General features: G+C 47.0%; 2 protein-coding genes across 2 annotated transcripts; one reads left to right on the forward strand and one right to left on the reverse strand.

The window, feature by feature from the left end:
• Positions 1–117: 117 nt before the first annotated feature.
• On the forward strand, positions 118–9,398 carry ska2 (spindle and kinetochore associated complex subunit 2). The gene is made up of 7 exons (XM_064352346.1): positions 118–275; positions 3,106–3,195; positions 3,401–3,577; positions 3,747–3,821; positions 4,132–4,177; positions 8,092–8,224; positions 8,469–9,398. The coding sequence occupies exons 1-7, from the start codon at positions 243–245 to the stop codon at positions 8,596–8,598; spliced, it is 684 nt and encodes a 227-aa protein (XP_064208416.1). The 5' UTR covers positions 118–242; the 3' UTR covers positions 8,599–9,398.
• Positions 9,142–27,660, reverse strand: LOC135264304 (inactive serine/threonine-protein kinase TEX14-like). Its single transcript, XM_064353169.1, has 29 exons — positions 27,548–27,660; positions 27,004–27,211; positions 26,662–26,776; positions 26,356–26,521; positions 25,539–25,678; positions 25,013–25,094; positions 24,730–24,863; positions 24,142–24,258; positions 23,782–23,905; positions 23,064–23,242; positions 22,417–22,568; positions 21,870–22,060; positions 21,161–21,269; positions 20,096–20,853; positions 19,448–19,527; positions 18,918–19,006; positions 18,535–18,753; positions 17,925–18,022; positions 17,424–17,534; positions 16,903–17,062; positions 16,400–16,475; positions 15,839–15,987; positions 15,396–15,547; positions 14,443–14,602; positions 14,010–14,090; positions 12,958–13,069; positions 12,625–12,729; positions 11,997–12,288; positions 9,142–10,032 (listed from the first exon to the last, which is right to left on the reverse strand). Exons 2-28 carry the CDS (start codon positions 27,131–27,133, stop codon positions 12,189–12,191), a joined length of 4,089 nt encoding a protein of 1,362 aa, XP_064209239.1. The 5' UTR covers positions 27,134–27,211; positions 27,548–27,660; the 3' UTR covers positions 9,142–10,032; positions 11,997–12,188.
• Positions 27,661–27,733: the final 73 nt, after the last annotated feature.

Below are 27,733 nucleotides of genomic sequence, written 5' to 3' on the forward strand. Positions count from 1 at the left end.
AGCGGATACACAATTTAGCAGGCATTTTCCAATTGATGTGTTAAGACGAGTTTGTCCAATCAGTGCTCAGAACGCCATTTTATGAGCTCCCTCTTTTCCAACGCCCATTTCCCCGACTGCCGAGTCTGCCAACTGGCCAATCCCCCACCACTATTCCTGACAGCTGGCCAATCGTAGCAGCTGTTACATGAGGAACCAGCTTTATATTTACGGGGCTGCCTGAGGAATGTAAACTATTCAACATGGAGACAGCAGTCAATAAGCTGGAGGCGATGGTAAGCTGCCGTTTTATCTTAAAAATAAAGACGAAAAATTAGTAATTGATTGGTCTGCTGTTATATGCAACGTGCCGCGAACAACCGCTGCTCTGTTGTCAAAATTCATTCGTGCAAACAAGAGCTAGGGAATGGTTTATAACAGCAAATGAGAATCAGTTTCTCCTTTCCTGCCTTTCCCATCGCAAGAATTGCTAACTAGCGAGGGCTAGCTAGCTACCTAGCTGCTACGGTAGGTATGCGTTAGGAGAAAATAAGTAACATATTGAAAACGTAAACGAAACGTTGACGTATATTTCCGATAACAAGCAGGTGTAGCTAGGTAACAAACGAGGTAACATATTGGGGCTAGCTAGAAACACTGTTCACAATGAGTGTGGATACGAGAAAACTGCGCGTGGAAGAGAAGAGGCCGTGTCCGTGTCTCTGAGACCGCGCGCGCTCCCGGTACGTGACCGTTAACGTTTCAAAAAGTGAGTTACTTCAGAGTGAAGTTTCGCGCTCCGAAGTAGAATCATTAGTTTTCTTTAAGATGTGTGGATAGCAAAGAATCCTAAAACCGGATGCAAGGATCGTCGCTGGATCTTGAAGTTCCACTTGAAGAAAAATGTAGTTGATAATGGAACTGGCTGGCAACACTGCGATTTAACAGATTTGCCTAAAACCCCTGTTCATTTGGTCAGATTGTTTTTCCTCCTCGAAAGCAATTAACATTAGCTACACACATTTCAGAGTAACTTCGCATTATGTTATGCATTCAGATAGCTATATAGTGACGTAACGCCTTCACGTTCGGCCTCGGCTTGCTAACTTTTGAACTGTTACTAGTTACTACTCTATGCCCATGGGTGCATTGATGGGTCCGTTTTTTCCATTATCAACTAGGTTTGATATTCTAATTTTATTTTAGGCCTGGAGGTGCAACGCCACAGAACGGACGAACCGGACGTTTTCTGTCTGTCCAGTGCCCCTTTTATGTTGTACTACTGGTAACCCTGTAATGAAAGCAGTGCAATGTTAAAAGGGCATTGGCCAGGTTTTGTTCCCAGAGAGAGTGCCAAATGGACCGTGATGCTGTACAAATCTTTCGGCAACGGATGTGCTGTTAGCAGCCGCTCTGACTTTATTGCACTACTGTATTGGACAGCTAGCAGTGCAATAGTATTGTCAAAGCGTCTGAAAGCGGCAAAACAGCCCTAAAAGATTGAATTCAAAATAAAGTCTAGGCATCATTGCACACAGATGATCCTGCCAAGTAAATGTGATTCGTTTGAATATGCATTAAAATGAACTACTCATTCTCGCCTTGCAAAAGTTCTCACACCAAAGCCTCGCCTTTAAAGCACATTGATTACATAACTTTAGGGGTGGGCTGAAAGTCCTGTAAAGCTAGACTATTACCCTCAGTTGTGAGCAATTTATATGCTTTATGTAGAACAATTGTTTTAAACTGTTCTGAAGCTGTGAAATGTACTGTAGGTCCGATAATTCATGTTCAAAATAAAGTTGCATCATAAGGTGCTGAAATCAAATGGTATGCTTGGTATCATGAAAACACTATAGGTTCGTCACAGTCAACATTTGTTTGCCCCACTTCACAATATCAAGAGGAATAATTATTTAAAAAAATAAAATAAACAGTCCTCCACTAGCTGGGCTATGTAGGCTACGTTTTTCTATGTAAACTGCCGTGGATTGGTCCTGAGTCCTGGAACCCTATCAGTATTGTCTGCTGTCCACTTTGTTCAGAGTAGTGCAATATTGCTTATAGGGTTTCAGTGTTTGGGCAGCGCTCGGTCCCAGATGACAACAAGCAGTCTCTGCCTACCATCTAACTTAGATTTTTACCCAGGAATCGGAGGAAGCCCCTGTCAGATCCAAGACATCGTTTTACTTTGACACTAACTGTTTTTCAGTGTTAAGTGGTGAATAGTGTTACAGCGAAGACGTGTTTTTGTAGGCCAACCCGGGCGTTTCTTCCGCCATGGGTTCCCTCGACAGATTTCCAATACTTCTTTTCTTCTAGGGATTTCGTTTTCTTCCGAAAATAAGGTCTGTGGTCAACGTGTGTCTAAGACAGTTTCACGTTTTGTTCTACGAGGTAAATTACACCCATTCATAAACCGTGATTTCGAAGCCGGTATGTGCTTAAAAAAAAGTAGGTTGCTAACAAGTTGCTATATTGAAACTACAACGGTTGTATTGCAGGCGGGCTAGTATGGAAACTAGAGTGGCGGTTGCCAGAATACGACCATTGTTTCAGTATAGCAACTTGTTAGCAACTTACTTTTTAAAAGCGCATTACAGCTTCTAAGTCTACGGTGGTGATATTAATGGGTGTAATTTCTCGTAGAACAAAACGTGAAACAGTCTTAGCCTTTCGATCACCACAGGCCTCATTTTCGGCGGAAAAGGAATTCCTATGGGGAAAATGCATTGGAAATCCGGCGAGGGAACCCATGGATCAAAAATACGAACTTACTTTCGGGTTTTAGGACTACAAACTAACAGTCTATTCCCATAATTCTTTTTGGTGTTTTATCGCCTGTTTGCTGATGTCCATCTAACTCATGTGAGGCACCTCAGCTCTAGCAATGAGTTCTTTCACTGGGTCTTTCACAGAACAAGCGAGCTGCTCATCATGTTCTAGGGAACCTTTCAGAACAGACTGTTACACTTGCTTTGTTTAACACGAATTTGAGCAAATGCTGAAGCAAGTTCATTAACAGCAGTTCATTTTATTTTTTGGTAACCACTTGCTGTCTGCTATATGGAGTGAAAGAGGGACAGAGGTGAGGCTTGCTGTGTGTTCAGCTGACTCTCCTTTCAGTTCCAGAAGGCGGAAGCTGACCTGGAGTGCATGGAGAAACAGCTGAAATTTGAATTCATGACCAGTGTTCCTGAAAACGGCTCAGCAGAGGTGAGTCCCCAGAGGCAGTTTGTCCACACATCACGTGGAGAGCCTTTTGGACTCTTTAAACTTGAGTAGCCCTCTAAATGCTGAGCACTGACTAAGCATATTTAATTGCAGCGTAAGCTGTACTCAGGTTCCTATAAGTTGGCCTATATCACACCGTTTCCTCTTACACATCCACGGCCTGTATGTATGGTTTGCTTTGCTGCAGGAGAATCCGGTGAAGCTTCTGGAAAACCTGTCGTCCATCAAAGTTCGACACAAGGCCCTGTGCGCACAGATGGAGGAGATCGCGATCGAACAGAAGCAGTCTGTGGAGTCGATCAAGGGCTACCTCAACACGACAGTGCAGCTTGTACAGGAGCTGCAGCAGACTGCAGATGCTGAGGTAACGTCTACTTTTTGGCACAGTGCCAACCCGCTAAACCCACACCTTGAATGCTGAAAAGACTTCATTATAATGGGTGACCCTAGTGTTTTTTTTTTTTTTCTAACCAGTGTCTAAATGCAGCTGCACTAGAAGGCAAATGTTTAAACCCTGAAACGGTTTTATTTAGATTCCACCATTAACAGAGAAGGAGAAGGAAGCGGCGGAGGTTCTCTGCTTACCAACCTCTCAGCACGAGTCAGAGGTGAGGCCATCAGTTCTTCGCTTTTGCCTACACTTAGGCTGAAAATGCATTCAGACGTTAATACAAAAAAATATATATATTAAAAAAAAAAGTTGTGGTTTCATTAAGAAACTTGAAAAGGCCTGAAAAGTTGTTTGACAAAACGTAGTGTTTTTGTGCAGCCTCTTTTCTTTAGAGGTGGAACTTTCGCTGCGCGTGAAATGATGCTGAGAAAAGCGCTCTGATTTCACGAAGTGTCTTTCAGCTGACTTCAAACTTTGACCTTTTTAAAACTGATTATTCACGTTTCCTACGTTCTCCTCTTGCTCAGAATTCAGCTGCCTTGGACGCACAGCCCGCCCCCGTGCAGCCACAGGGTAAGAAGAGACATTTGCTTGCTGCGTTCGAGAGATCTCGGTACCTCAATGCTGGTTAGGGGTCCAAGCAGCGAAGCTGGTGGAACCCTATTGTATCTGTTAGGATTATTATTATTCTTATTATTATTTTTTTCCGCTAAAAGCGTCTGAGGCTCAGCAACCATAAGTCCTGGAGCAACCAAATTTGGCAGGTGGGTTCCTATGGGCCCCCACTACTCAGGCACTAAAAATCACGTACGTCGGCCAGATGGTGGCGCTATAACAAAGGGTTTCGCGTAAAAGACCATAACTCCTACACCATAGGTTAGATGAACACAAAACTTCATCGACCTATGCATCTGAACGTGCTCTACAACTTTGCCATTAGCACCACCTATGTCCGCAATATTGTTTGCCCGCCATTTAGACTTCTTAGTTGGGGCGTGGCAGTTTTCTCCGCTAAAATGTCTGAGGCTCAGCAACCATAAGTTGTAGACCAACCAAATTTGGTAGGTGGGTTCCTATGGCACCCCACTACCCAGGCACTAAAAAACACCTATGTCGGCCCGATGGTGGCGCTATAACAAAGGATCATACTTTAAAAGGTCATAACTCCCACACCGTAAGTCAGATCAACACAACACTTCATCGACTGATGCATCTGAATGTGCTCTACAACTTTCCTATTGGGAGCACCTATGTCCGCCATATGGTTTGCACACGATTTGGACTTTTTCATTAGGTGGGGTGCGGAGAAGCTGGAGCTCCAAATCCAAACGGTTACGACATCAAGTAAACTTCTTTACGGCAAGCGACAACCATGGCGACGCAAGTAATCCGACAGCGTAGGGTCTAGTTTTTATCAGTGAAAGGACGGTCTGACACTGCCATCTAGCGGGCATGCTAGGATAGGCTACCCAAAGTTTCTTAGTAAAAGCTGTCTGAGAGGATGAATAATGACTTTTCTTTGGCATGGATCCATTTGAAGACAGTATCGGGTGAGTTTGTTAAGTGTTTAAATCTGTCATTATGGTGAAAAAAAGCTAAACCATTTTATTGGTAGTTTTTGAGTTTCTGTGCAAACGCGCGAAAACACGCTGGTATAATAAAACAATGACGGTAATACATACATAGTCCGCTTCGTTCCGTTGCTACCATAACATAACAGACTATCTTGTGTCTACAGCTGCAGTTTCTCGCTGCAATTTCAAACATTGAATATTCACAAAAGACGCAATTCATACTGTACTTTGCCAATGTCTACATAAATAATACGCTACGGTAAAGCTTTGAGAGGATGAATCATTACTTTTCTTTGACATGGATCCATTTGAAGACAATAACGGGTGAGTTCGTTTACTCTTTAAATCCGTCATTATGCTGAGAAACAGCTAAACCATTTTATTTATGGGTTCTGAGTTTCTGTGCAAACGCGCGAAAACACGCTGGTATAATGAAATAATACCGGTAGCCTAATACATATATAGTCCGCTTCGTTCCGTTGCTACCATAACATAACGACCTAGAGCTGCAGTTTCTCGCTGCAATTACTAATATTGAATATAAACAAAAGACGCAATTTATGCTGTAGTCTGCCAATGTCTAGATAAATAATACGGTCCGTTTGAAGACAATATCGGGTGAGTTCGTTTAGTCTTTAAATGCGTCATTATGCTGAGAGAAATCGTATTCTCAATTTAATCTCTAAATTGACTGTAAGATTAGGGTTGTAACTATGTAGTTGTTTAGTAGGTGACTTAACTCGTCTTAACTATTGCTTGTATTTGTGCATGGACTGCGTTGTTGCTGTTCTTGTCTGTGTTAGTGTTAATCAGTGTAACCTACAGGTTTAAGTTGAACAATGCGGTTGTTCCCTGCACTTAGAACGGTAGGCTACTGCCCTCTAGGGTTTTCGACACACTTGTTCCTGGTTATGGTTATACATTTTGTTGTACATCGCTCTGGATAAGAGCGTCTGCCAAATGCCTGTAATGTAATGCAATATTCCGTAGCAACAAGATGAACCCGACATTAGCCCTAAAATATGCCAATACAGCAGTGAAAACGCTGCTAACTGAATGACGCAATAAGCGAGACTAACTTTTAAAAAAAAATTACCACGTCATTCTACAGTCAATATCTGGGACTACACATTGAATATATATACAATCTTACCATTGGTTTTACGCGTAGAGATGTCCCTTTTGCGAATGAGTGGCCATATATTGTCTTGGATAATCCGTTTGTGAAATGTCGGATTTTTTCAAAAATAGCTGTGCGTAATACCACACCTGTTGCGTACGGCGTTGTCGTTCTTCTTAGTCCAATTTGGCTTGATTGACAGTTCATTTATTCAGTAGGTGAGATTATAAGCTTTCTAACGATGTATAACATGTCTGATTTTGCTTTTGGAATAGCGTTTTATAGGTCAGCTTTACTAAAACTCTTCTCATCTGCCAATGTCTAAATAAATAAATTAAACGGTAGGCTTCTTTGCGAGCAGCACGCAATTCGCGAGTTGATATTCAGTCTTTCTTCCGTTTTTTCTCAATGTCGTATTTATTATTTGCAATGTGCATTCATGTGTTATTATTCTATCTGTCTCTGTGGCGCTCTGAAATGTGCATTCTCTGCTAAGCTGAGCAATGGATTGGAATATGTGTCTGAGGTAGTGTTGCACGGTATACCAAAACTTCAGCACTTTCTCGGTACTTAAAAAAAAAAAAACGGTTTCGTATTTGAATTTTCCGACGTTCGGTAGTTCTGCGTCAAATGTAAAAGCCAGGGAAATGTGTCTCCCGCATTACTGATTTAGAGGATGAAAAGTGTAGTTTGTCAGAATCTTCGCTAGATGGCAGTAGCAACTAAGGTTGCCAAGTGAGGTGACCTGCGCTTGTGCATTCTCTTCCCTGATACAGCGCAAGCTTTGACTCAGTTCACTTCAGTAGCAATAGGTGTTCCAATTTGGAAATATTTTATTATAGATAGATGCTGTATTGTTATTACAATATGCTGTTTTTAAATCTATTTAAAGGTGAAAGACCTGTTTTAAAGATTCTTTAGTTTACAACTGTTCAATTTCAGAAATATATTTAACATATTTCTCCATTGTTCAGTGTTGTAACACTATAGGCCTATGCATATTCATATGTTGCAGAGGCTTCAACTTAAAGGTTGTTAATGAACCAGGTTGTTCATAAACCATGAATTCGAAAATGAGGTCAACCCTTGTGGACATTACGTTTCTGATCTATTAAGGTAATTTCAGTATCGTTAGGTACCGAGTATTTTATCAGTATCGAGTATCGTGATACTAAACCTGGTATCGGTATCAAAGTCAAAATTTTGGTATCGTGACAACACTAGTGTGGCGCTTTTTTTAGTTGCGGCAGGGAAGCGCTGCAGCTGTACATACACGCTCGGCCATCTAAGTGTTACGACATGCCATCTAAATGTTACGACATAGTCAAGGCCTTGACGGGAAGCTGTCAGGACACATCCATGGCGACGCAACTAAGTCATCAGCCAGCGTCTCAGCACAAAATTGGCCATAAGTCATCTATTTTTTATACGATCATCACAATATTCCGTACATATGTTGGGTGAAGGCATATGACCATGAGGACACAGCCATTTTAAAATCGCTCCATAGGGGGCGCGATGGTGCCAATGCTTGGACCCCTCCCAACGCCGCTTGCGGCTTTAATTTAGTTTGATATCGTGTCTGGAGTGTCTGTAAAAACCTCCATCTCAACATGGAATTGAGCGACTATGGAATTTAGCATTTGTAACTGACCAGGAATTGAAAGATGAGAAATTGTCTCACCCAATAGATGGTGCTAGAGTGCTACAGACGGTATTTCTCTGAAGAGTAGACGGGTATGAGAATCCTCAAGACGAGCCGAGAGAACAGTGGTGTTTGTCTGCGTTTACAGACTCGAAGTTTGCGGAGCTGAGCAAAGCGGACTTCGAGGCGGTCCCGCGCAGCGTGCGGTCCGACACCAAGCTGGCCGACCTGAACGCGCTGTACAAGCAGCTGTCTGAGCACTTTGCAGCCAAGAAGAACAGGTCTGGCAAGTTTTTTTTCATGCAGAGACACAGCCAACCCACTTCCCCCCCGCCCCCCCACTTGTAAAGAGAATCTATTGCATTTCAGCCTTGTGCACCATGCATGGGGAAAAATTTTCCATTTGCCCCCTTTAAAATATCCTTAGGCAGCAAGTGCAGACGAAAGTACAAAAATGCTTGTAATTTAATTTTGTTTGTCAGTCTTGCGAGGATTGTTCACCCTCTGCCCTTGTCTCTCCTGCAGGCCACTCAGCTTGCAGCAGGTGAAGAAAATGAACACGAAGGCGAACGAAACCATGCTGAAAACGCTTAAGCACCTCTCCGTCATCGAGCTAGACAAGAAGGGACTCGTTCACCCGGCAGGGAGAGACTGAGAGACGAGTGAAGGGATTCCTGAAGACAAGAGAAACACAAAATGGTTGGTCGCACGGGCAGCAGGTGGTCTGCACTGGTGACGATGACTGAACTGACCAGCAACTTCCTCCCCTGCCCCAAAGCGGGCAGATGTACTCTGTGTTTTTACTTGTTTGTAATTATCCTGAAGTCTCGACTTTGTTTTGACAAAGGAGAAAGGGTAAGCATTCCAGGGGGATTCAGTCAAATGAGCGCTGGAATCCTTTATTCAGCTGCACTTTAACCATGAGAAGGTTCCCAGCATAAACCACATATTGTACATGGAAGAGGTGACATTTGCACTCCTTTTAAAAAAACAAATGCAAAACAAAAAAACATTTTGTTGATGCCATCTGTAGTTTTAGTGATTTATATGCTCAAAGAACAGATAGGAAATGGTCAAACATATGCACTTGGCAAAATCAAGACATTTGCAATCAAGACAAAAGTTTATTTTACTAGAAGAAAGTCTTACCAGTTCATCTATGGCGCAGTCAAAAAGGCTTGTTTTTTAACATTACATATTACTTTATATTGTACCTAACAATTATGGAACAGCATTTTAACTGGAAATAATTTGGGGAAAAAAAGCAACATTCATTTATAAGGACACATTAGTGGTAGTCATGTTGTCTTGTAAAATGTATTCTTGTGTTTATCATTTCTGCTATTTAAAATGTCATTTTGAAATATGGTTATGTAAGGTATTGAACTCTGTTTTAAAAACAAAGCATTCTAAATGTTATTCGAAATTGTTACAATAAAAATGAGGGAACTGTCATTAATTTATCATCCACTGTGTTCATCACAATGTGTTTACTTGACAAAAGCACGGCACATTTCACAATTGGAATAAAATGCAAAGAATAGGGCAACAAGGTTAAAAACCATGAAAAAAATCGCAAGAAACTGCAAAATTAACTTCAAGTTGTACAAATTTCACCAAGAATAACGATGGGTGCAAGGAAAATAATTACAACATTAGATGTTTAGGAATCCAAGAATGCATCCCACTGCATTCAAAGTGAGCTTTTCACAAAAATGAACAGTAGGGGCTATTGTACTATGAAATACTATTAGAATACACACCAAACACTGTATTTTAACACAAAAATGTAAAAAATTTGGAGAGTAACATTAAAATCTCTCAACATTCTGTCTTTTCATTAAGACATGGTATAAGGTACAGGAAACGTCTAAAAAGTTGCCACTCGATTGTCAATTAAAAGAACATGTAAATTTATATTCTTACAGCTCTTAACAGTATGAATAGGGAGTTGAGGGTCTATTGAGGGTCTGTTGTTGGCAGTGGTGTCGTAATTGTTCATCACCGCTGGCAGGAAGCTGGTCATTTGTCCAGCACTTGCTCTGACTCAGTCTGACCTTTAGGGGGAGTCTGCTCCAAGACAATAACTCTTATGATGATGACAAGGAGGGGAAAAACAGATTAGTGTTACTCACTGTCATGTGAGGATACACATTTAACTATTCTAGTCATTCAACTGAGTCAGATGAGGCACGTGATGGGGTTGTCCACCCTCGCATATTAACACTTGGTTGTACATGTGTTTCAGGGTTGGTTCCAGGGTATTTTCGATGGGTGCACATTTACGAGGCCTATTCACTTGACCTCACAACTGGTATTTAAATCCCATAAAAGAGACCAGGAATGATTTGGCAGAAATGAGCAATGTTAGTGAAACCATAGCTATGACTCCAAAACTAAAACGACTCAATGAAATGAACGGCAATGTAATTGAGGTGTTGTGAGTGACTGTGGACCAAGGGGGGCAGGCTACAGGTTTACAAGTCCTGCCTGCCCCCTCCTGAGTTAATGATTTTTATATTTGGCATTGGATTCAGATTAAGGGGGCAAAGTGATGTGCTGTGCTGGGCTGGGTCTTGCTTCCTGGGTTCTGGCCACAGCGCTGACAGTGATGGGTTTAGAGTCGGTCACCCCTACACATTGTAGTGTATGGTTTCCCCCTTCCTCTTTTCTCTGTACAGTATAAGTGTGGTTCCATCATAAATTTAGCTTCATATTACCTATTGATATAAAATTTAGGTTTAGTAATCATGGAAAACGAGGTTCGATAACGCTGTACTCTAGAATTATGACTAACAAATGCGGATTAAAATCTGAAACAAATTCAACGTGGCAACTGACATAACGTACAGATTCCAAAACGAAATGGCGCACTCATTCACTTATCTCTCCCAACTGCGCTGTGCCTCCAGGCGGTTCACCCTTTTCATTTCCTCACTGGGAAAGCAATCTAGTATTTAGGACATCTTTTCAATAAGCACGGTCCTCCTCCTACTTTCCAGGACCTAAACTCATTATGAATTACTGGGTTGTTCCCTTTTTTATCTGCAATGGACCGTGTGTTTATGGGGTATTTTGGGATTCCCTTCTGACTTTCACTTTCCCTTTCAATGTAAATGCAAGCAGTAAAACAGAATTCACGTTTTTGTGCTCATACTGAAAGCCTCTTTATACAACAAAACACTACAATTACAATCATATGGAACAGGAATTTAGGGAGGGCTCATTAGCTGAAAAGCAGCGCAAAAATTGAAATTCTTAATCCCAAATAAATTATAGGTTTGATCCAATCGTAGGTTTTTACCACTTGCATGCCTCCACATGGAACCTGCTAATTCCCCCATATGTGTAGTATAAGAATGGATCAAACTCGCACATTTTTCAAATTCGGGAATGCCACTGATTCGAGTGGAATAATAATGTAACTGTTTCTTCTAAATAAAAGCTCCGATTTGACTCTCTCAAAGAAATAATTGTATAAGCTTGCTGAACTCACAGCAGCTAAAACTGAAGTGTTCCCATCACTAGGAACCTCCCCATTCTCAGCATGACTGGGTCCATGATGGAATTCATCCTGAAATCACGCAGCAGTCCTAATGTCGGGGTTCATGGTGCCAGACGCAGTGCCCTGAAGTGACTGACTGCAGCTGCCATTTCGGATCAGCTGCCGATTCAAATCTTTATCAAGATTGAATATGACAATTGTGCAATTACAGCACATACCCTAGAACGTGTATACTGGAAATGGCTTCGTCAGTGCAGGTACTGGATTAGAATTTCACTGAATGAGAGATGGAAAACAGCTGGTCTGTAAAGAGAAGGACTGAGAGTACTCCTCTGTATTTCATGAATTTGATTACTTTGGATTTGTGGCAAGAATAGAAGTTGAAAAATAATTTTAAAGTAAACATTAACCAGCAGCTAATTTAAGGAAGAAAGTTTTACGATCAGGAATATTGCTCTATACAGCCTTATGCTGAATACAATACATATACTTCAAAAGGAGAAGAAATCTTGGATGACTATGAATTTAGGGCTGACAGGCCACCGTACCTGTGAGGCCGGCTCCAGGACTCATGGTTCACCGTCTCTAGCTTCTCTTCCTGAAGGTCCAAGTTGTCTGTGGGAGGAGTACAAGTTCAAACGTGATAACAACACGACTGCATGAGCACTAGTGTTTAAGAGATGCAGTGCAAGGTTTATGAGGTTTTAACTGTGCTATGCCAGTGGTTTGGTTTAAGAATGTCACTTTCTTGGGAACGATGAGGCCTCCTTCCCCTCTGCAATGACGGCTTCCATACTGTCCCCTCCCGGGTGACTGGTCTTCTCACCCCACACTCCGTCCCTGTCGGGGCTCAAACACGGTCACCATGGCAATGCCAGAACCACACAGACCAATCCTGGGTCAAATAAGTATTTGTTTTGGATTCAAATACTTTTCTATGCTTTACTGATCTTGTCTGGTGTATTGGAACCAATGAAATACTCTCAAAAAGTGCAAAACCCTGCCGTCTGGTCATATGGGCAGGCTCAATTACACCAGGCAAGACCAATAGAGCACAGAAAAGTATTTGAATCCAAAACAAATACGTATTTGACCCAGGTCTGGTTAAGACTATAACTGTCTGGTTAAATGTATCCAGTGGAGGCGCTAATGAAGTTGCAGGACTGGCCCACTCACTGCACTCTGGGAAGCTCTATGGCTCCAGGGCTTTCCATGAACCTCTGGCCGGTGGCCATCTCCAACAGCAGGCCTTGCAGGTCTGCGTCCAGTGTGGAGTGAGCTCTGTGTAGGGGAAGCACTCGAGCATCATATGTCATTCACTGCTTGCTTGCTCACTTCATTTCAGAACACTCACTAACCGATACGTCATTTGTGAACTGTGAAAAACCATAATGTTCCATCAGCGGATGATGAGCTGTCGGGATATAAATGGAATCAACCCCGCCGCACACGGAAGTTTGGCCGGCTCGAAAAAAAAACGCGAGCGTGTCACACGTAAGCAGCTCGCACCTCTGAGTCTCCTCCATGACGCACCGATCGTCTGGGGACGGAGTCCTCTCTCGGGCGTTCTCTCCGGGGGCCCCGCCGTCCGCCGCAGCGGAGTCGCGGCCCGGGCCGCTGCCTGGACACGGAAACGAGTAGAATTATCACTCACCAACCACCTCTTTCTGGCTTCGCCCGAAGTTAACCGCGCGTACTGGAAACAACGAGTTTTGTGTAGACTGTAGAAACGCACAGCTATGTCCTAGACCAGTGGTTTCCAACCCTGGTCCTGGAGAGCTACAGGCCGGGTCTGCTGGTTTTTGTTTTCACCTTAAAATCAGCACCCAATTGAGACCCAACTCAAGACACCAGGTGAGTTGAGTTAACTGTGTAATCTACTGCTCTAACTGATTCATGAAGTGCAGAGTCACTATGAAAACCAGCAGACCCTGTAGCTCTCCAGGACCAGGGTTGGAGACCACTGTCCTAGAAAAATCCTTATTTTAACTGAACAGTACAGTAAGCTTTCTTCAAGCACTATATGAATCTATCATAATAAATTAGGATACTGTAAGTGGCTCATTTTTGTAAGTGGAGCAATGCATATGGGTGTATATATAGGTTTGTCCCAGAGGTAAGAATTTAATTTGTTATGATCGCTGATTCTGATAAATGGAGTGCACTCCATTAGCTACAATGCTGAAGAGGACCATGTAAAAAGCAATACAGCATGTAAGCAGCTAACTATCCAGAAAAATGAGCGCACATGGATGGAGGCCAGATATACGCTTAGACAGCTCAGAGAAGGTTTGTGAGTTTTCCCTCAGTATTAATGGTGTGAAGCGGCTTGATATACAAGCAGAATACAAACCATCTCTTTCCAGTACGATCTGGCTTTTTTTACTGAACCTACAAAAATAGGAGGAACACTTATCAAATGCAATGGATCTGTCTGATCCAAGCAGACATCAGAACACACTGAAACTGCAGGCAGGAAATCGAGTGCAAGAGGGACGGTGTGGAGGTCAGACACTGACAGGGGTTTACGAATCCCTCCTCCCGTTTGGGACCACCCTCACCCAGCGTCTCTCCGTCAGGTGTCTCTTCTTCTTCACCGGGCTTTCCTCTGTCCTCGGGCATCACCCCCGAATTCTCCACCCCTGCGCAGAGAAACTCAGACTAATCCAGGCCGTCGCGTCACAGACGGAGCCGTTCCCCGCGGCTAACAGAACGTTGCTAAGAAGCGCGCCGCGGTCTCTGTACGGGTCAGCTGACTGAGTGGCGCTTGTGAGGACGCCGAGCGCATGGGCTCGGACAGGCGTGCGGAACGGCGCGCTGCCTCACCTCCCTCTGCCGGCGCGTCGGCGTCGCCGCGCTCTGAGTCACCGCGCCCGAGGTCTGGGCGCTCCTCCGCCGCGGGGAGCCCCTCCCCTCCGCTCGCCGTCACGACTCCCGCCCCCCCGCCGCGCGTCTGGGCCTCCCCCTCCGAGCCGTCCGCCCCCGCGGTCTCACCGTTGACGGCTGGTGCGGCGTCTCCGGGGCGCGCGGCGTCCCGGTTAGCGGACGCGCCGGCGGCCCCCCTCGCCGCGGGGGGGTCCCGAGGGCCGGTGGGGGTGTCCGTCTCTTGGGCCCACATGGGAGACCGCAGAACGCTGGACGCTGACGTCTCCGTCTGGGTAAGGAGAGAGCCAGCGTTGAGCCTCGGCTGAACCGGAAGCCTTATCAGCACTAAAGCCACTGAACATGAATACTGTCAGGCAGTCGCCCGGGATGATGCGTACGTGTTGTCGTGTGAAGCACATCTCCAAATAATAGAATTCTCCGGAACAGAACTGATTTTCCATTTACCAATATAGCTCTATGGAGTAGTCGTGAGGTTTTGGACAAACTTTATTAGTTTGCAACTTTATATAGTTCATTACTCTCTCTAACCTCTTCTCTATTCTACAATAGTTTAAAAATATGCTCGTTGGTGATAAACCAACATGGCCACAATGACTGAAACTCTTGTGCAGGTCTGACAGGAACTCTAGCGCTGGTCTGACAGGAACTCTAATGCGGGTCTGACAGGAACTCTAGCGCAGGTCTGACAGGAACTCTAGTGCGAGTCTGACAGGAACTCTAGCGCGGGTCTGACAGGAACTCTAGCGCGGGTCTGACAGGAACTCTAGCGCAGGTCTGAGAGGAACTCTAGTGCGAGTCTGACAGGAACTTTAGCGCGGGTCTGACAGGAACTCTAGTGCGGGTCTGACAGGAACTCTAGCGCGGGTCTGACAGGAACTCTAGTGCGGGTCTGACAGGAACTCTAGCGCGGGTCTGACAGGAACTCTAGCGCGGGTCTGACAGGAACTCTAGCGCGGGTCTGACAGGAACTCTAGCGCGAGTCTGACAGGAACTCTGCTGCAGGTCTGACAGGAACTCTGATGCAGGGCATGTTAAGTGCTCGGTGAAAGGGCAGGTCTGACCGTGCTGCTGTCTCCCGGGGTGGCGGTGGCGAAGCTCTCGGTGCTGAGGGTCTGGGAGGGAGTGTCGCTCCAGGGACAGGTGTCCAGCAGACTCGGCAGGTGGGGGAGGGGCGCTGCGCAGGCATCCATGGGCCTGTGGTGGGGGCTTCCCACTGGCACAGACACCCCCGGATCACCACCGTCATCAGTGCAATTTTTACACCAAACAGCAAATCTGACACATTTCAGAAGTGTGACAACTTTGATTCACAAATTTGCTGTGTCCACTTTTGCTGGACTTGTAGTTTCTTATTGTTTACATAATCATACATATCCTCAGAGAGCATCGAAAAACATTTAAAATTCACTGTAATGGATTTGACCCCAATCCTGTTTCCAAACATTATTCAGGCAGTGGTCCCAGATGGGTCAGTCCCAGGGTATTGGGGGGGAGGCGTGGGTACCTGGGCTTCGAGGGGTGCTGTTGCAGGGGGCGGGGCGTCTGCCGAGTGGGCTGGGCCGCAGTGCCGGTTGCCCCGCCCACTCCTGGTTCTGGGCGGGCGAGCACGTGATGCTGGACAGTTCCGCCAGCTCGGCCAGGTCTGGGAGTCCGCTGTGACACACACAGCACCAGGCGAATGGGCCAACACCCCAGAACAACTCCACAAACTACAACTCCCAGTTTTAAAATCAGCGCTCTCCAGCAAGTTTTGCACAGGGTTCAGTCTAGTCAAGTCTTGGCATTCATCTTAAAATGGCAGGGTATATACAGAGCGCAGACCTGATCAACCGTTGATCTGGCCTAGTGTAACTGAGCTTGCCAATATGACCCGAAGGTGGGGTTCAAACTTTTTGAGAGTATTTCATTGGCTCCATTACACCAGACAAGATCAGTAAAGCCTAGAAAAAAGTATTTGAATCCATAACAAATGCGTATTTGGCCCAGGTCTGACAGGGTGTACAATGTGCTTATGTTTGTGGGAACAGCCCGATATTTCAGTGTAGAGTGGTTTCGGCGTTATTACCTGGCTACAGCTGAGGGGGCCTGCTGACCAGCGGCGGGTTTGGTCACCGCGGACTCCGCCGCGGGGGAACGGCCTCCTGCGGAACGGAGTACAGCTTCACACCGAGGAAACCGGTCTACACGCAGCGCGGGGTTAACCGGGAACAGGTCGCAAGCAGTGTTGCCATTTAGCGACTTTTTGACTTCCCTAGCAACTAAAAATGTTATCTAGCGACTAACGGTAACAAGGTAGCACCCCCCAACGCAATCTAGCGACTGTTAGCGAACTTTCAGAGAGCCAATAGCGACTTCTTGTGAGATTTTTTTGGCAACACTGGTCACAAGGTGCAAACCCGACATGGTGGTTCAGTTTCACAATCCGTTCCGCGTGGAGAAAAAAAAAAAACCATATCGATGGGAAGCCATTACGTTAGCGAGCGGGACAGTGGCACGAGCAGCAGGACAGGCTGAGGCTTACTGTTAGAGGCACAATAACATGGAGGGGAGTGGGGGGGGGGGTCCTACCTCGCTGAGGGCTGTGGCTGCTCCTCTGTAAGACGGCGTTTAGCGGGTGAACCGCGTTTGGAGGAGGTCCCGAGCGCTCCGACGCTCCTCCTCCCCCGGAGCTAGCGGTGGGCTGACACACCTCCATGGTCACCTCCAGGTCTCCGTCCGAGCTGGGCGTCTGGAGCGGGGCAGAGTCTGCGTTTGACCTGGCCGCCGATCACCGAATCTCCCGCACCAACTACAGCAGAGCTGCGGGAAACTCTCTAAACCTATGAGTGAGCAGTGGTGGCTGGCTTGGCCCTGTAACCATGGGTACTGCAATGCTGAATATCAACCAAACTGGGCTAAACAAGTAAAAACTCCATTTAAAAGATGTTGTTTGGATGGGTTCCTACAGTCGTCATGAAACAAAAAAAAACATTTTGTAAATGCTGGCTCTCTCTGAAATATACACCCATCCCATTTCAGTGATGTCTGCTGTGCGAGTAGTTTGTGATGTCATCTGCACCGTCACCCCATGACGCAGGGAAACTCCCCACCTGTGAGCACCTCCCTGTGGGGTGTGGCTGAAGCTCTGGGTTGGGGGTGTAGAACACGCTGGAGGGACCCTCTGGAGACTGGGCGTAGTCCGAATCAGAGGTGCCCTCCTCCTGAAAGCACAAACAAGCACTGTTCAGCACTCCCACACCCTATACCGTCAGTGCAGCCACAAGGTAGGTAGGGGTAATGATAGGGGTGGCCCCTCCAGTCCATAGAGGCAGGTCTGTTCTCTTTGACTGTAAATACATGTTTGCTATGACTAATGGAAGATCCAAAAGAAACGCATCATACATAAAATAATAAATAATTCTAAATTCTTCTCCAAACATAGTGACAGCCAATGAGAGAACATAATGGGAACTATTCAGCAAGATATAGAGGCCCCAATGAAATGGTATTTCTATGTATAACTTTAAAGCATTTTCACTGCACTCTTCATTGCACTCTGACCTCAGAGTACTCAGACCGGCTCTTATTGGCTGCTGTAGGCCTGTACATACCTCTTCCTGCCCCGCCCCCTCCCAGGCCCCACAGCTCAGGCCGAAGGTGCGGTTGACGGTGTGGAAGTCCGAGTCGCCCTCGCTCTCGCTCTGGATACCTGGCCGGACACACACACACACACGCGCGCGCGCACACACACATACATACATACACACACAGCACAGCGGTCACACAAACCGGGTTTGGAAAGACAGGCGCCGGGACTTTCACTGAGAAACACAGGGTCTAAGTGCACAGTGTTATGGAATCCTGACTGCGCCAGGGCACACTGTTCCAGGCTGCAGTGAGGTGCAGTGACTGGCCGCAGCGTCACTGGGGGAGTGGCGGTTACAGTTGTCGTGTGCAGTAACGGCTCGCTGCTTTGGAAGAGAGCAGCATGTTTTCACTCCCCCAAACTGTACGCTGCAAGTGACGGGATGAGTACACGACTATGGGAAAAACAGGGGAGAAAGGACTAAATATAGTATAAAGATTGGTTAAAATGAGATGTGGCTGTGCTGTGGTTTGGCCAAGTGATTTTGAAGTGTGCAGAGATCTGCTGCCTTATACTGCTCATTGCATGGAGCTTTTATGGATTTATCTTTACATTCTGTTGCTAATGTATGTCACCTGCAAAGCTCTTGAAGAGGTGCTCCATCTCTGCACTGCTGTGGCCACTGTCCACCTCCTGCAGTTCCTGTACGCGCCCGCGAGGGTCACTGTGGCCCAGCGGATCCTGCCTTCCCGCCCACACCCTTCTGTCCGTCTCTTCGCTGTCGCTGCTAGTGGGGCAGGGGGCGGATCCAAAACGCCCGCGGGTCATCCTGGCTACCGCCTCAGACACTTCGCCTGCGGGTATACACACACACGCACACACACACACACACACACACACAGAAACACACACATACAGCACATGCACACACACACAATAAGCAGAAAAGCGCAACATTAACACAGTTAACATCATTAATACCTTCAGGTGACAGGCACTGTGTGACCGGGAGCCTCACTTGTCCATTTGGCTGTGGTGGACGGCTCAGACCAGCCCAGCCGTGGGCTGCCGCAGGGGGAGTACGCTGAGGTAGACAGTGTGTATGTCCTGCAACGGGAGGGGTCGGACACACAGAGCAAAACGAATACATACACAAATACACATGAATCATTAAAACACATTAAACAGCAGAGCCCTCCTTGGCTAAGAAACCGCTAACATTTGCCATGTGTTATTGCACATGCTAGTAGTCAATGGACTCTCTCCCTTGCTAAAAAGAATAAAAATAGGTAACAGATGTAGATACAGTTTCCAGCCAAAGGTACATCCAACCCCTGAAACTTTAAGCTTCTGTAGAAATGTTCAATGATCAGGTTAAAAATATAATAATGGTACAAAAAGGTTAACTTAACACTCAATTATTCAGCCACATAATTTACAGAAAACAGAACTATTTGGCAAATACGTAACCATTCATAAGACGTGGAATGATAATAAGCGGCTACAGGTGATGTAGCGCTGTGGCTGCGCAGCCCTGTACAGCTGTACCTGTCCTCTAAGCCCTGCCTGCAGGCGGACTGCTGCTCTCCTCTCTCTGGCCCTCCTGTAGACACACTGCTCCTCTCTGCCTACAAACAGCAAACCGCAGCTCACTCCATTAGCCACCATGTAGTCTGGGCTTTCAACAGGGGGTCCGCGGACCCCTGGGGGGGGGGCATTGAATGCACTGTATGATATGCAATAACAACATATAGATTTGGGAAAATATTTCAAAATATAAAACCTTTTTTTAAATGGAACCCTTTTTTATTTATAATTTGGGTCTCCTGGATGCCTTTGAGGCTGGGTGGGGGTTCCTTGCATCAGAAAAGGTTGAAAGCCTGATCTAGTATAAAACTACAGCACAACATCTCACATATGGCTGATCTGCCTCTGTACACAGCAGAAGGTAACCTGAGGAATATGATTTTTCATTACCGTGGCTATGCTGCCATGAATAAATGCAGTACCATTACCAGTCTATCGAGTCCTCAGTCACCATGCTGTTCTGCTAATTTACAACCGAGACGGGGAGGAGGAGGGTCGCATTAATACACAGTGAATAGACTTCATCTGCCTGTGAGGGACTGTGGTCAGCTGCAGCGGGCAGGCTGTCAGTCTGAAAGAGAGACGCGTTTCTGTGGATGTGGGTGCTACCTGGGCGTCGCCGAAGCTCTCCTCCTGGGCGGAGCTGTAGAAGCTCAGCTCCTCCTCCCAGACGGAACGGCGCGCGCCCCGTTCCCGGTCGCCGATCGCTCCGTGGGGGGTCCCGGGCCCCGGGCGTGGCCCGCGGCAGGGCAGGTAGGAGCGGGACGGGGGTCCGGTGGCTCTGGCGAGGACGTGCTCAGACTGGGCCCCCGCGATGCCCCCTCTTCCCCCTTCTCTCCGCCCGCCATCGGGCTGGTCTGCCCCCGCCCCGTCCACTTCGTCCACGCCCCTGCCCCCACCCCTGCCCCCGCCCCCGCCGGCTCCTAGGGCGGCCTCCACGACCCGCAAGCTGCTCTCCGACTGCTGCAGCAGCACCTGCGACACCTTCAGGTTGAGCACCACCGAGCCGATGTGCTCCGCCTCCCTGCTGGCCGGCTCGGGCGCCGGGACGCCCCCCCACGGCCCCGCCTGCTCGGGCCACCCGGGGAGGGTGCTGCTGCTCTCGGACCCGGAGTCCCCGGAGCTCTCCAACTGGGGGTCGTCCAGGGACGGGCGGCAGTCCTCCAGAGAGAGGCTTTCGCAGAAGGTGGTCAGCGGCGAGGACTGGTCAGAGGCAGTCGGGTCCTCCTCCTCCTCCTCCTCCTCCTGCCCGTCCAGCAGCTGGTCCAGCTGGTTCAGCTGGGCCTCGATCTCCCGCGCCACCATGCTGTCGGACTGCTTGGCACACGGATCCCCTTCCTCATCTCTGACTGCTGCAGGCCCGGAGCCTGGGGAAGAGCTCAGGTCAGACCAGCAGCTGCTGGGGCTCACAGAACACTACAGCAACACTGAACCGTTTAGTGTGCAGGGCATGAAATTAACCTCTTTCAGCCACTGGCCAGAGCGGCTTGTGGAAAAACTAAAATCACCAGTCACATTACCTTTTACAATATAACTCAACCTGGTTTGCTTCCTGACAAAGTGGCTGCTAGGGTAGAAAATCTTACCAGCCACAGTTTGAATTTTACCAGTATTTGGCAGGTGGTGGGTGTTAGCTTCACACGCCGAGTGTGACTGAGCGAGCAGCAGCCTCACCCGTCTGCTCTTCATCCCCGCTCTGCGTGGGCTCCGGGCTCCGCCCCCCGGGCCCCGCCGTCTCCCAGAACAGACCACTCCCCCTCCAGCCTCCGCTCTGGGCCAGCTCCTGGGGAACACAGCGCCGTCAACACCCGCCATCCTCCTGCTTCAGGGCACCTCATGAGTCACGAAGCAAGGGCCCCTCGAGTCTGGAAACTTCCATGACCTTACTCTTTACATACAGGGCTTGCCCCAGTTTCTCATAATTATCACACACCATCGACTTCAATGCACCATTATACAATTACTTTACAGAGCGACAGGAAATCAGCCAAATATGAATTAGAGCTGAATGCTACCACTGATATTATTGTTGTTCCCCAACATTGGTGTATACAAACTACTTTTTCCTGGGGGCCAGCATCCTTTTTCAAAATGTAGCCTCCAAGTCAAATATTTTCAATTCAACTGCTATTTAATAAAACAGTGTAGAGCAGAGGTCCTCAATCTTATCCAGAAAGGGCCGGTATGGGTGCAGGCTTTTGTTCCCACCAAGCAGTGACACACCTGATTCTACTAATGAAGGTCCTTAGCAAAGACTCTAGTGGTTGATTAGTAGAATCAGGTGTGTAACTGCCCAGTTGGAACAAAAGCCTGCACCCACACCGGCCCTTTCTGGATATGATTGAGGACCCCTGGTGTAGAGTGTAAGTACTGATGAGCGTACCCTGATGTTGGAGCGCAGAAGGTAGCGCAGGTCCTGCAGGCTGCAGCTCCGCTCCTGGGCCCGGGGCTGCAGGCCGGCCCTCACCAGCTGACAGTACGGCTGCGGGATGCTCCCATCGGCCGCCAGGGCCTGGCCCGACTCCACGGCCTGCCGGATGCAGCGGGGGTCCACCGGCCCCCACGGCACCGCGTCTGGAACAACACGCGCAGCAAAGCCGTGAGCGGGACGGGGGGGGCTGTGAACAGGACAGGGGGGCAGCTGCAGACAGCTTTAAAGGGCTAAACTCATAACATTACCGCACAAAAATAAGGACAGTTAAAAACAAGCTGAAGGCCATGAGGGCCTCTGTAAAACTATGTGGTGAGAGCAAAATTAGCTATGAACTGGAGCTGAAAGGTACCATGGGAAACCAGAGCTCAACATTTACCTACATTGCAGACATCCACCAAACTGCACTTTTACTGCGCCACCCAAGCACACCTGCTTAAAACATCACTATGAACCGCCACAATGCAGCACATTGCAGCGCATGCTGCTGGTGACACACCTGTGAAGAGCTCCTGAATGAGGGCACACAGGCTGTAGAGATCTGCTTTTCCACAGCAGGCCCCGTTTCTGATGGCCTCTGGGGCAGCCCAATTGTACAGCTCCTGGGGGAGGGGCAGGGGGGCGGGGCTGCTAGGGCCCCCACTTTCACAGCTGCTCAGAGAACACACAGAGATCATGTGACAGTGAGGACCTTGAGCCTCGTCAAACAGATGTGTGGTCTTCAGACCTAAAACTCCATAAAGGGCCTTATTTCACTGGGCCTGAACCTGAAACTTAGTTAAAATTTGAAAGCAACGGCTCCTTGGTAAGCGTAAACATGCCACACAAAGGTCGAAGTACATTCCGGTACATTCCAATTTTCCCATGAAATTATTGACATATGACAGTATCAAACGTACGCGTCTGGTTTTCAGTGGATAAGCTATACCTTGCGACACCCAGTTTGACACACAATCTGACAATATTAAATAATTTTCACCCACCTTCATTCCATCTGTTACCATTTCAAACCATCATAAGCATGCCGTTTACAAACGACAAAAATTTAAGCAGTACATAGAGTAATAGGAAAATTGGCAAAGATCCCCAGCGCATTCCCAAGGCCACTGAGAGCCACGCCTAGACCATGTGACCGGGGTGTCGTACCTGGGGACGGCGAAGCCGAGGCCGGTGACCTTGGCCACGCCGGGGTGGACGACCTGCACGGCGTGGGAGGACAGTGACCTCATCACCAGGCCCCGCCCGTGCAGGTAGAGCAGGGCCTCGCACACCTGCAGCAGCAGGGACAGTGCCCCCTCCGCCTGCAGCGCGGGGTATTGCTCACGCTGAGGGAGGGGGGGGGTAACAGGAGTCAGCCTCCGCTACACACTTCTGCACTTTTAGTACTTACTTTGAAGTATTTGAGCAGGCATGCTTATGCAGAAACAATGTATACTAAAAGTTTAGGCAGAGACATCTTTCAAATCCCTACTATGTATGTTAGTTCTGTGATACTTGTCTTAAATTTTGATGCCCAAGTCATCTGATCCTCTCTTATTTTACATTTATTATTATTATTTATGATTAACAATCAAATAATTCAGTTTATTAATAATGTAATACATTCCTACACTGACATCGGTGCTAATCTATTTCTTCCATCATTGGTTGCAGTTTGCATTTATGCTATAATATTAAACATGGAGGTATCGCCATTGGCTAATATATCCAGTCAAACATGACGATATTTGCCCCAGAATTTCCATACCCTGCAAGTTTTACCGGCATCTAAGGAGTTGGAATAATTTAAATAACTATTTGAAAAACAGAGGTCTGGCGTATACGAACATTTTAACACTGACAAAATCTCAGTGGTCCTGCCTACCCTGTGATGCAGGACGGTGTGGAGGGACCCCATGTGCACTCTCTCAAACACCAAGCGGATCTGCTGCACATCGGGACTCATGCCAACCGCCAGCAACTGCAGGAGGTGAGGGTGGTACAGCTGGCTGCACCAGGGGCACAACCGCATCATTACCATACCATCAGGGGCACAAGAACTCATGATGCGTGCACACATACTAGATAGCACACATATTTGTCAAACTTAAACTTAAACTTAAAATCTTAAGATTTCTTAATGAAGTTAACATCACTGCTCCACTTTTCAAAACTTCTGTAATTCGACTTCAACTTATTTCTAACTGAAAGCTACATTTAATTATTCGGCACATTGCTCTCTCACCAGCAGTATTCTTGCTCGGTGATCAGCAGGTCCAGGTAGCCCACTTGATTGCCATGTTGCAGTGCATTATGGGATTGCAGATCTTTCACTGTCACCCGACATCCCTTCCAGCTGTAACTAATAAAGAAAATCCAAGGTGGTGTCAATAAAGTTTTTAAAGCAGCTGAACCGGTCATGGACATTTCCATAGCATTCATTTGAGGTACAATAACTTGGTTAACATTTTTACACGTTTCAAACGTGTCATTGAAGCAATAAGCTGATGTCAGTTCATTAACTTGCCCCTTGCACTACCATTACATCAACTGTAGATACAAAACCTACCCTCTTTAGGATGACATTGCACCAATTAACAAGTGTTCTATGTGTGCGTCCAGGGGTGCCAACATGGACTTTGGAACCAATGAGAAGATCTCACATTGCCCCCCCCCCCCACCCCAGAAAATCCTACGTTCTGATATTTTTTGAGGGCCCCCTCCACCCCAGAAAATGCTGTACATCGGCATTTATTCTGATGACGGCTCCTGTCAATCAGCCCTCCTAACTCCTCCCCTCCCCTCCTTATGGCACCCCTGTGTGCGGTCTTACTTGGTCATTTTGATGAAGGATTCGCAGGTATAGGTGACCATGGGCTCGTCGTCTGCCTGCCCGAGCTCTCTGTCCGCCACGAAGGGCAAGCTGGCCGTGAGCCCCAGGGGCTGCCTGGGCCTGTCCACACACAGCTGCAACACGCAAACGACACCCAACGTGTGTGCAAACAAACCACCTCTCTGCACCTCAGCTACGCTCAACAACACATTCTGCTCCAGCTCTCAATGGGAACTGTGGGCATTCACACACAGAGGGAGTCACGGTTGGTGTTCTCGTTCACCTTTCCGAAGCCAAAGCACTGGACCGTGTCGAAAAGGGGCGATTTCGTGCTCAGCTTTCTGTTCGCGGGGAGGTCGGAGCTCCTGGAACACAGATTAATAAACAGTAGCATGGGAGAACGTGTGCCCACTCATGGGGAACGGTTCAAACAGAATATTAGCATAGTCCTGGATGAGAAAAAAAATGAGCACCTATCCCCTGAACCAGATATCATCTTCAGGAGAGAACTTCATCCACTCAGAAATGTCTGTTAGACCTGCACACCTTACTGTAACGCAGGCTGGCTACTTGTACAATCAATTCTGTTGAATAGGCAATTGAAAGTGTCAGGCAATTGAATTTCCCCTCCAGAACATAAGACGTCCTTATTGTCGTCCTTGAAGAGCTTGCATTTCTCCCGGCCTGTTCTGGAGTTGACCTGGATAAGCATGGCACCTGATTGCACCAAAATGAAAAAAATAAAAAATAACCAATAAGGTGGAGGTACAAGTGTAGGGGGAGGGGGTGGGTGGGTGGCTCGCCCTCACCCTGTTCTGAGAAACTCCAGCAGGGATGGGGAGCGCAGCAGCGTTTTGGAGGAGCTGGGGGTCCGGCGATGGTCCTGAGGCTGCAGTGGCTGGGACAGGCTATGCATGTGGGACACGCAGCGTTTCAGAAAGTCTACCATCTGAGGAAGGGGGAGGAGGAGGAACAGGAGGAGTCAGTGGAGGAGGGGGAAAGAGGAGGTGGAGGAGGAGGGGGGTTAGGGGACAGCAGAGGACTACTATCATTCACTCTGATGCATTCAATCCTTTACTCCATCGAATCCTTTAATCCTTTAAGTGATTAACCGCAAATCAACACATTGATTAAGGTATGTCAGAGACACTTTCTTAATGCCATTAAATTGCTTTGAAGTATATTGTCAATTTTTGTGTAAGTTTGCTTTTTAATGGTTTAAAAATCACAGTGTCAATACTAGAACAGCCAGAGCTTTTTAATACTTTCACAGTAAAAGATGAATGTCTAGGGGTCAGGACTGGGACCAAGCATTTCCAGACATCCTACCAGAAATATTAAAACGTCACAGGGAACCAACAAACTTTTCTGAAGGTATCTTCTTCTACGACAGTGATACTTCAGATTGGATCAAAAATTCAAGTTTCACTTTCTGCTTTTTCAAAACTTGTACACCATGAGATAAAACATACACACTGTACTAACAGAAATCTCGCTCTTTCATGAATATTGGCTGCAATCCAAGTAGCAATGCTACAGATTGGTGACATATAAAGGTGCAAAATGGCACAATATGATGTGTGACCTGGGTGGAAAATGTGGGCGAGGTGATGCTCATATTCATACCCTCTGACTGTGTTCCTGAGCTCCGGCCTTGGCCCAGTCTTGCGGGGTATGGCCCTTGTGGTCGTGTAACCGCAAGTCACCACCGGCGTCCAGCACTCCGCTGAGCAGCCATGGTTTACAGGAGAATACGGCGGCATGGACCGGCGTGCTCCTGTCTTCGCAGCGACTGGGTATACATAAAGGCAACTTTTAAAAATCCAGCATACAGAGCGCACAAACGTAAATGGCTACCAGTTTAACTTATGATCGACGAACTAACAACAATAAAAAGCACATGAACACGCATTTATGGGGCGTCAACTTTACTGATTTGGGTCAGCTCCGTAACGCAGCAGTAACTCAACCACGGTCGTCAGGCCCAGGAGAGATGCACAAAACAGAGGTGTCTGGCCAAGGTTATTGACAGAGTCAACGTGCACACCTATTGCACAAACATGGAGATTTAACCTCACATTAGCATCAGTTTATAAGGTAACACAGTACGCCCACCTGCAAACCCACGAGCAGCAATGTGACATGCCGCATCTAGACTAAATATAGTAAAGTTGCATATTGTGAACATCACGTTCGCTATCATTTTCTAAGACACACATTCAGCATCTCAATTATGATATCTGGTAGGTAGATGACAGAGGTGAGAAAACATACCTTTCTTGAGCAGCTTTTCCATCTTCTGTAGGTTTTTCTCCAGAGTGTATTTATGTAACTGCTCCACCGGGCCTCCATCCTTCACTATGCCAAGCCGCACAGGGCAGGGCAAGAGGGGCATGGCAGCCATGGCGCTTTTCCGTAGAGAAAACTGTGCTCTACCTCCAGCCAGTGACCTGTAGTTCTAACTTGCCTCCGCAAAAGAAGTCTGAAAATAAAAAAAGTTCATCTGTTAAATCTAGCAGCACTGACACATTTTGCACACACTGTAGCTTAACAACCATCATAAACATCGGCTAATTTAGTTAGCACAATTCCACCTAGCGAACTAGTCATAACCCCGTTTTGTCGGCTAGTTAGACTACTGGCAATAAGCTAACGATCGACGTTAGCCGTTAACTTTTGCGCCTGTTTTTAGCTGGCTAACCCGAGCTAAATGAACCATATCGCGTGGTATGGATGCAACGTGGCCGCATGGTTGGGTGTCGATTGCTAGCGGCATACAAACAACCTAACCATAAATACAAGACGAATAAATTCCTACCACGTTAGCCGTTTCATAACTGATTTTGACATTAACCGTCATCACAGACATTGAAAATAATGCACGTGCATGAGCAATTCTGCATAATTGTTCAAGGGAGCAATCTCAACACAGCAAACTTAAGAGTGATCTGTTAATGCACATGGGTGCTTCTTCAGCCAATTAGATTGCAGTCACTAGCTACAA

This window comes from Anguilla rostrata, chromosome 9 (assembly GCF_018555375.3).
Source record: "Anguilla rostrata isolate EN2019 chromosome 9, ASM1855537v3, whole genome shotgun sequence".
Lineage (NCBI taxonomy): Eukaryota > Metazoa > Chordata > Actinopteri > Anguilliformes > Anguillidae > Anguilla > Anguilla rostrata.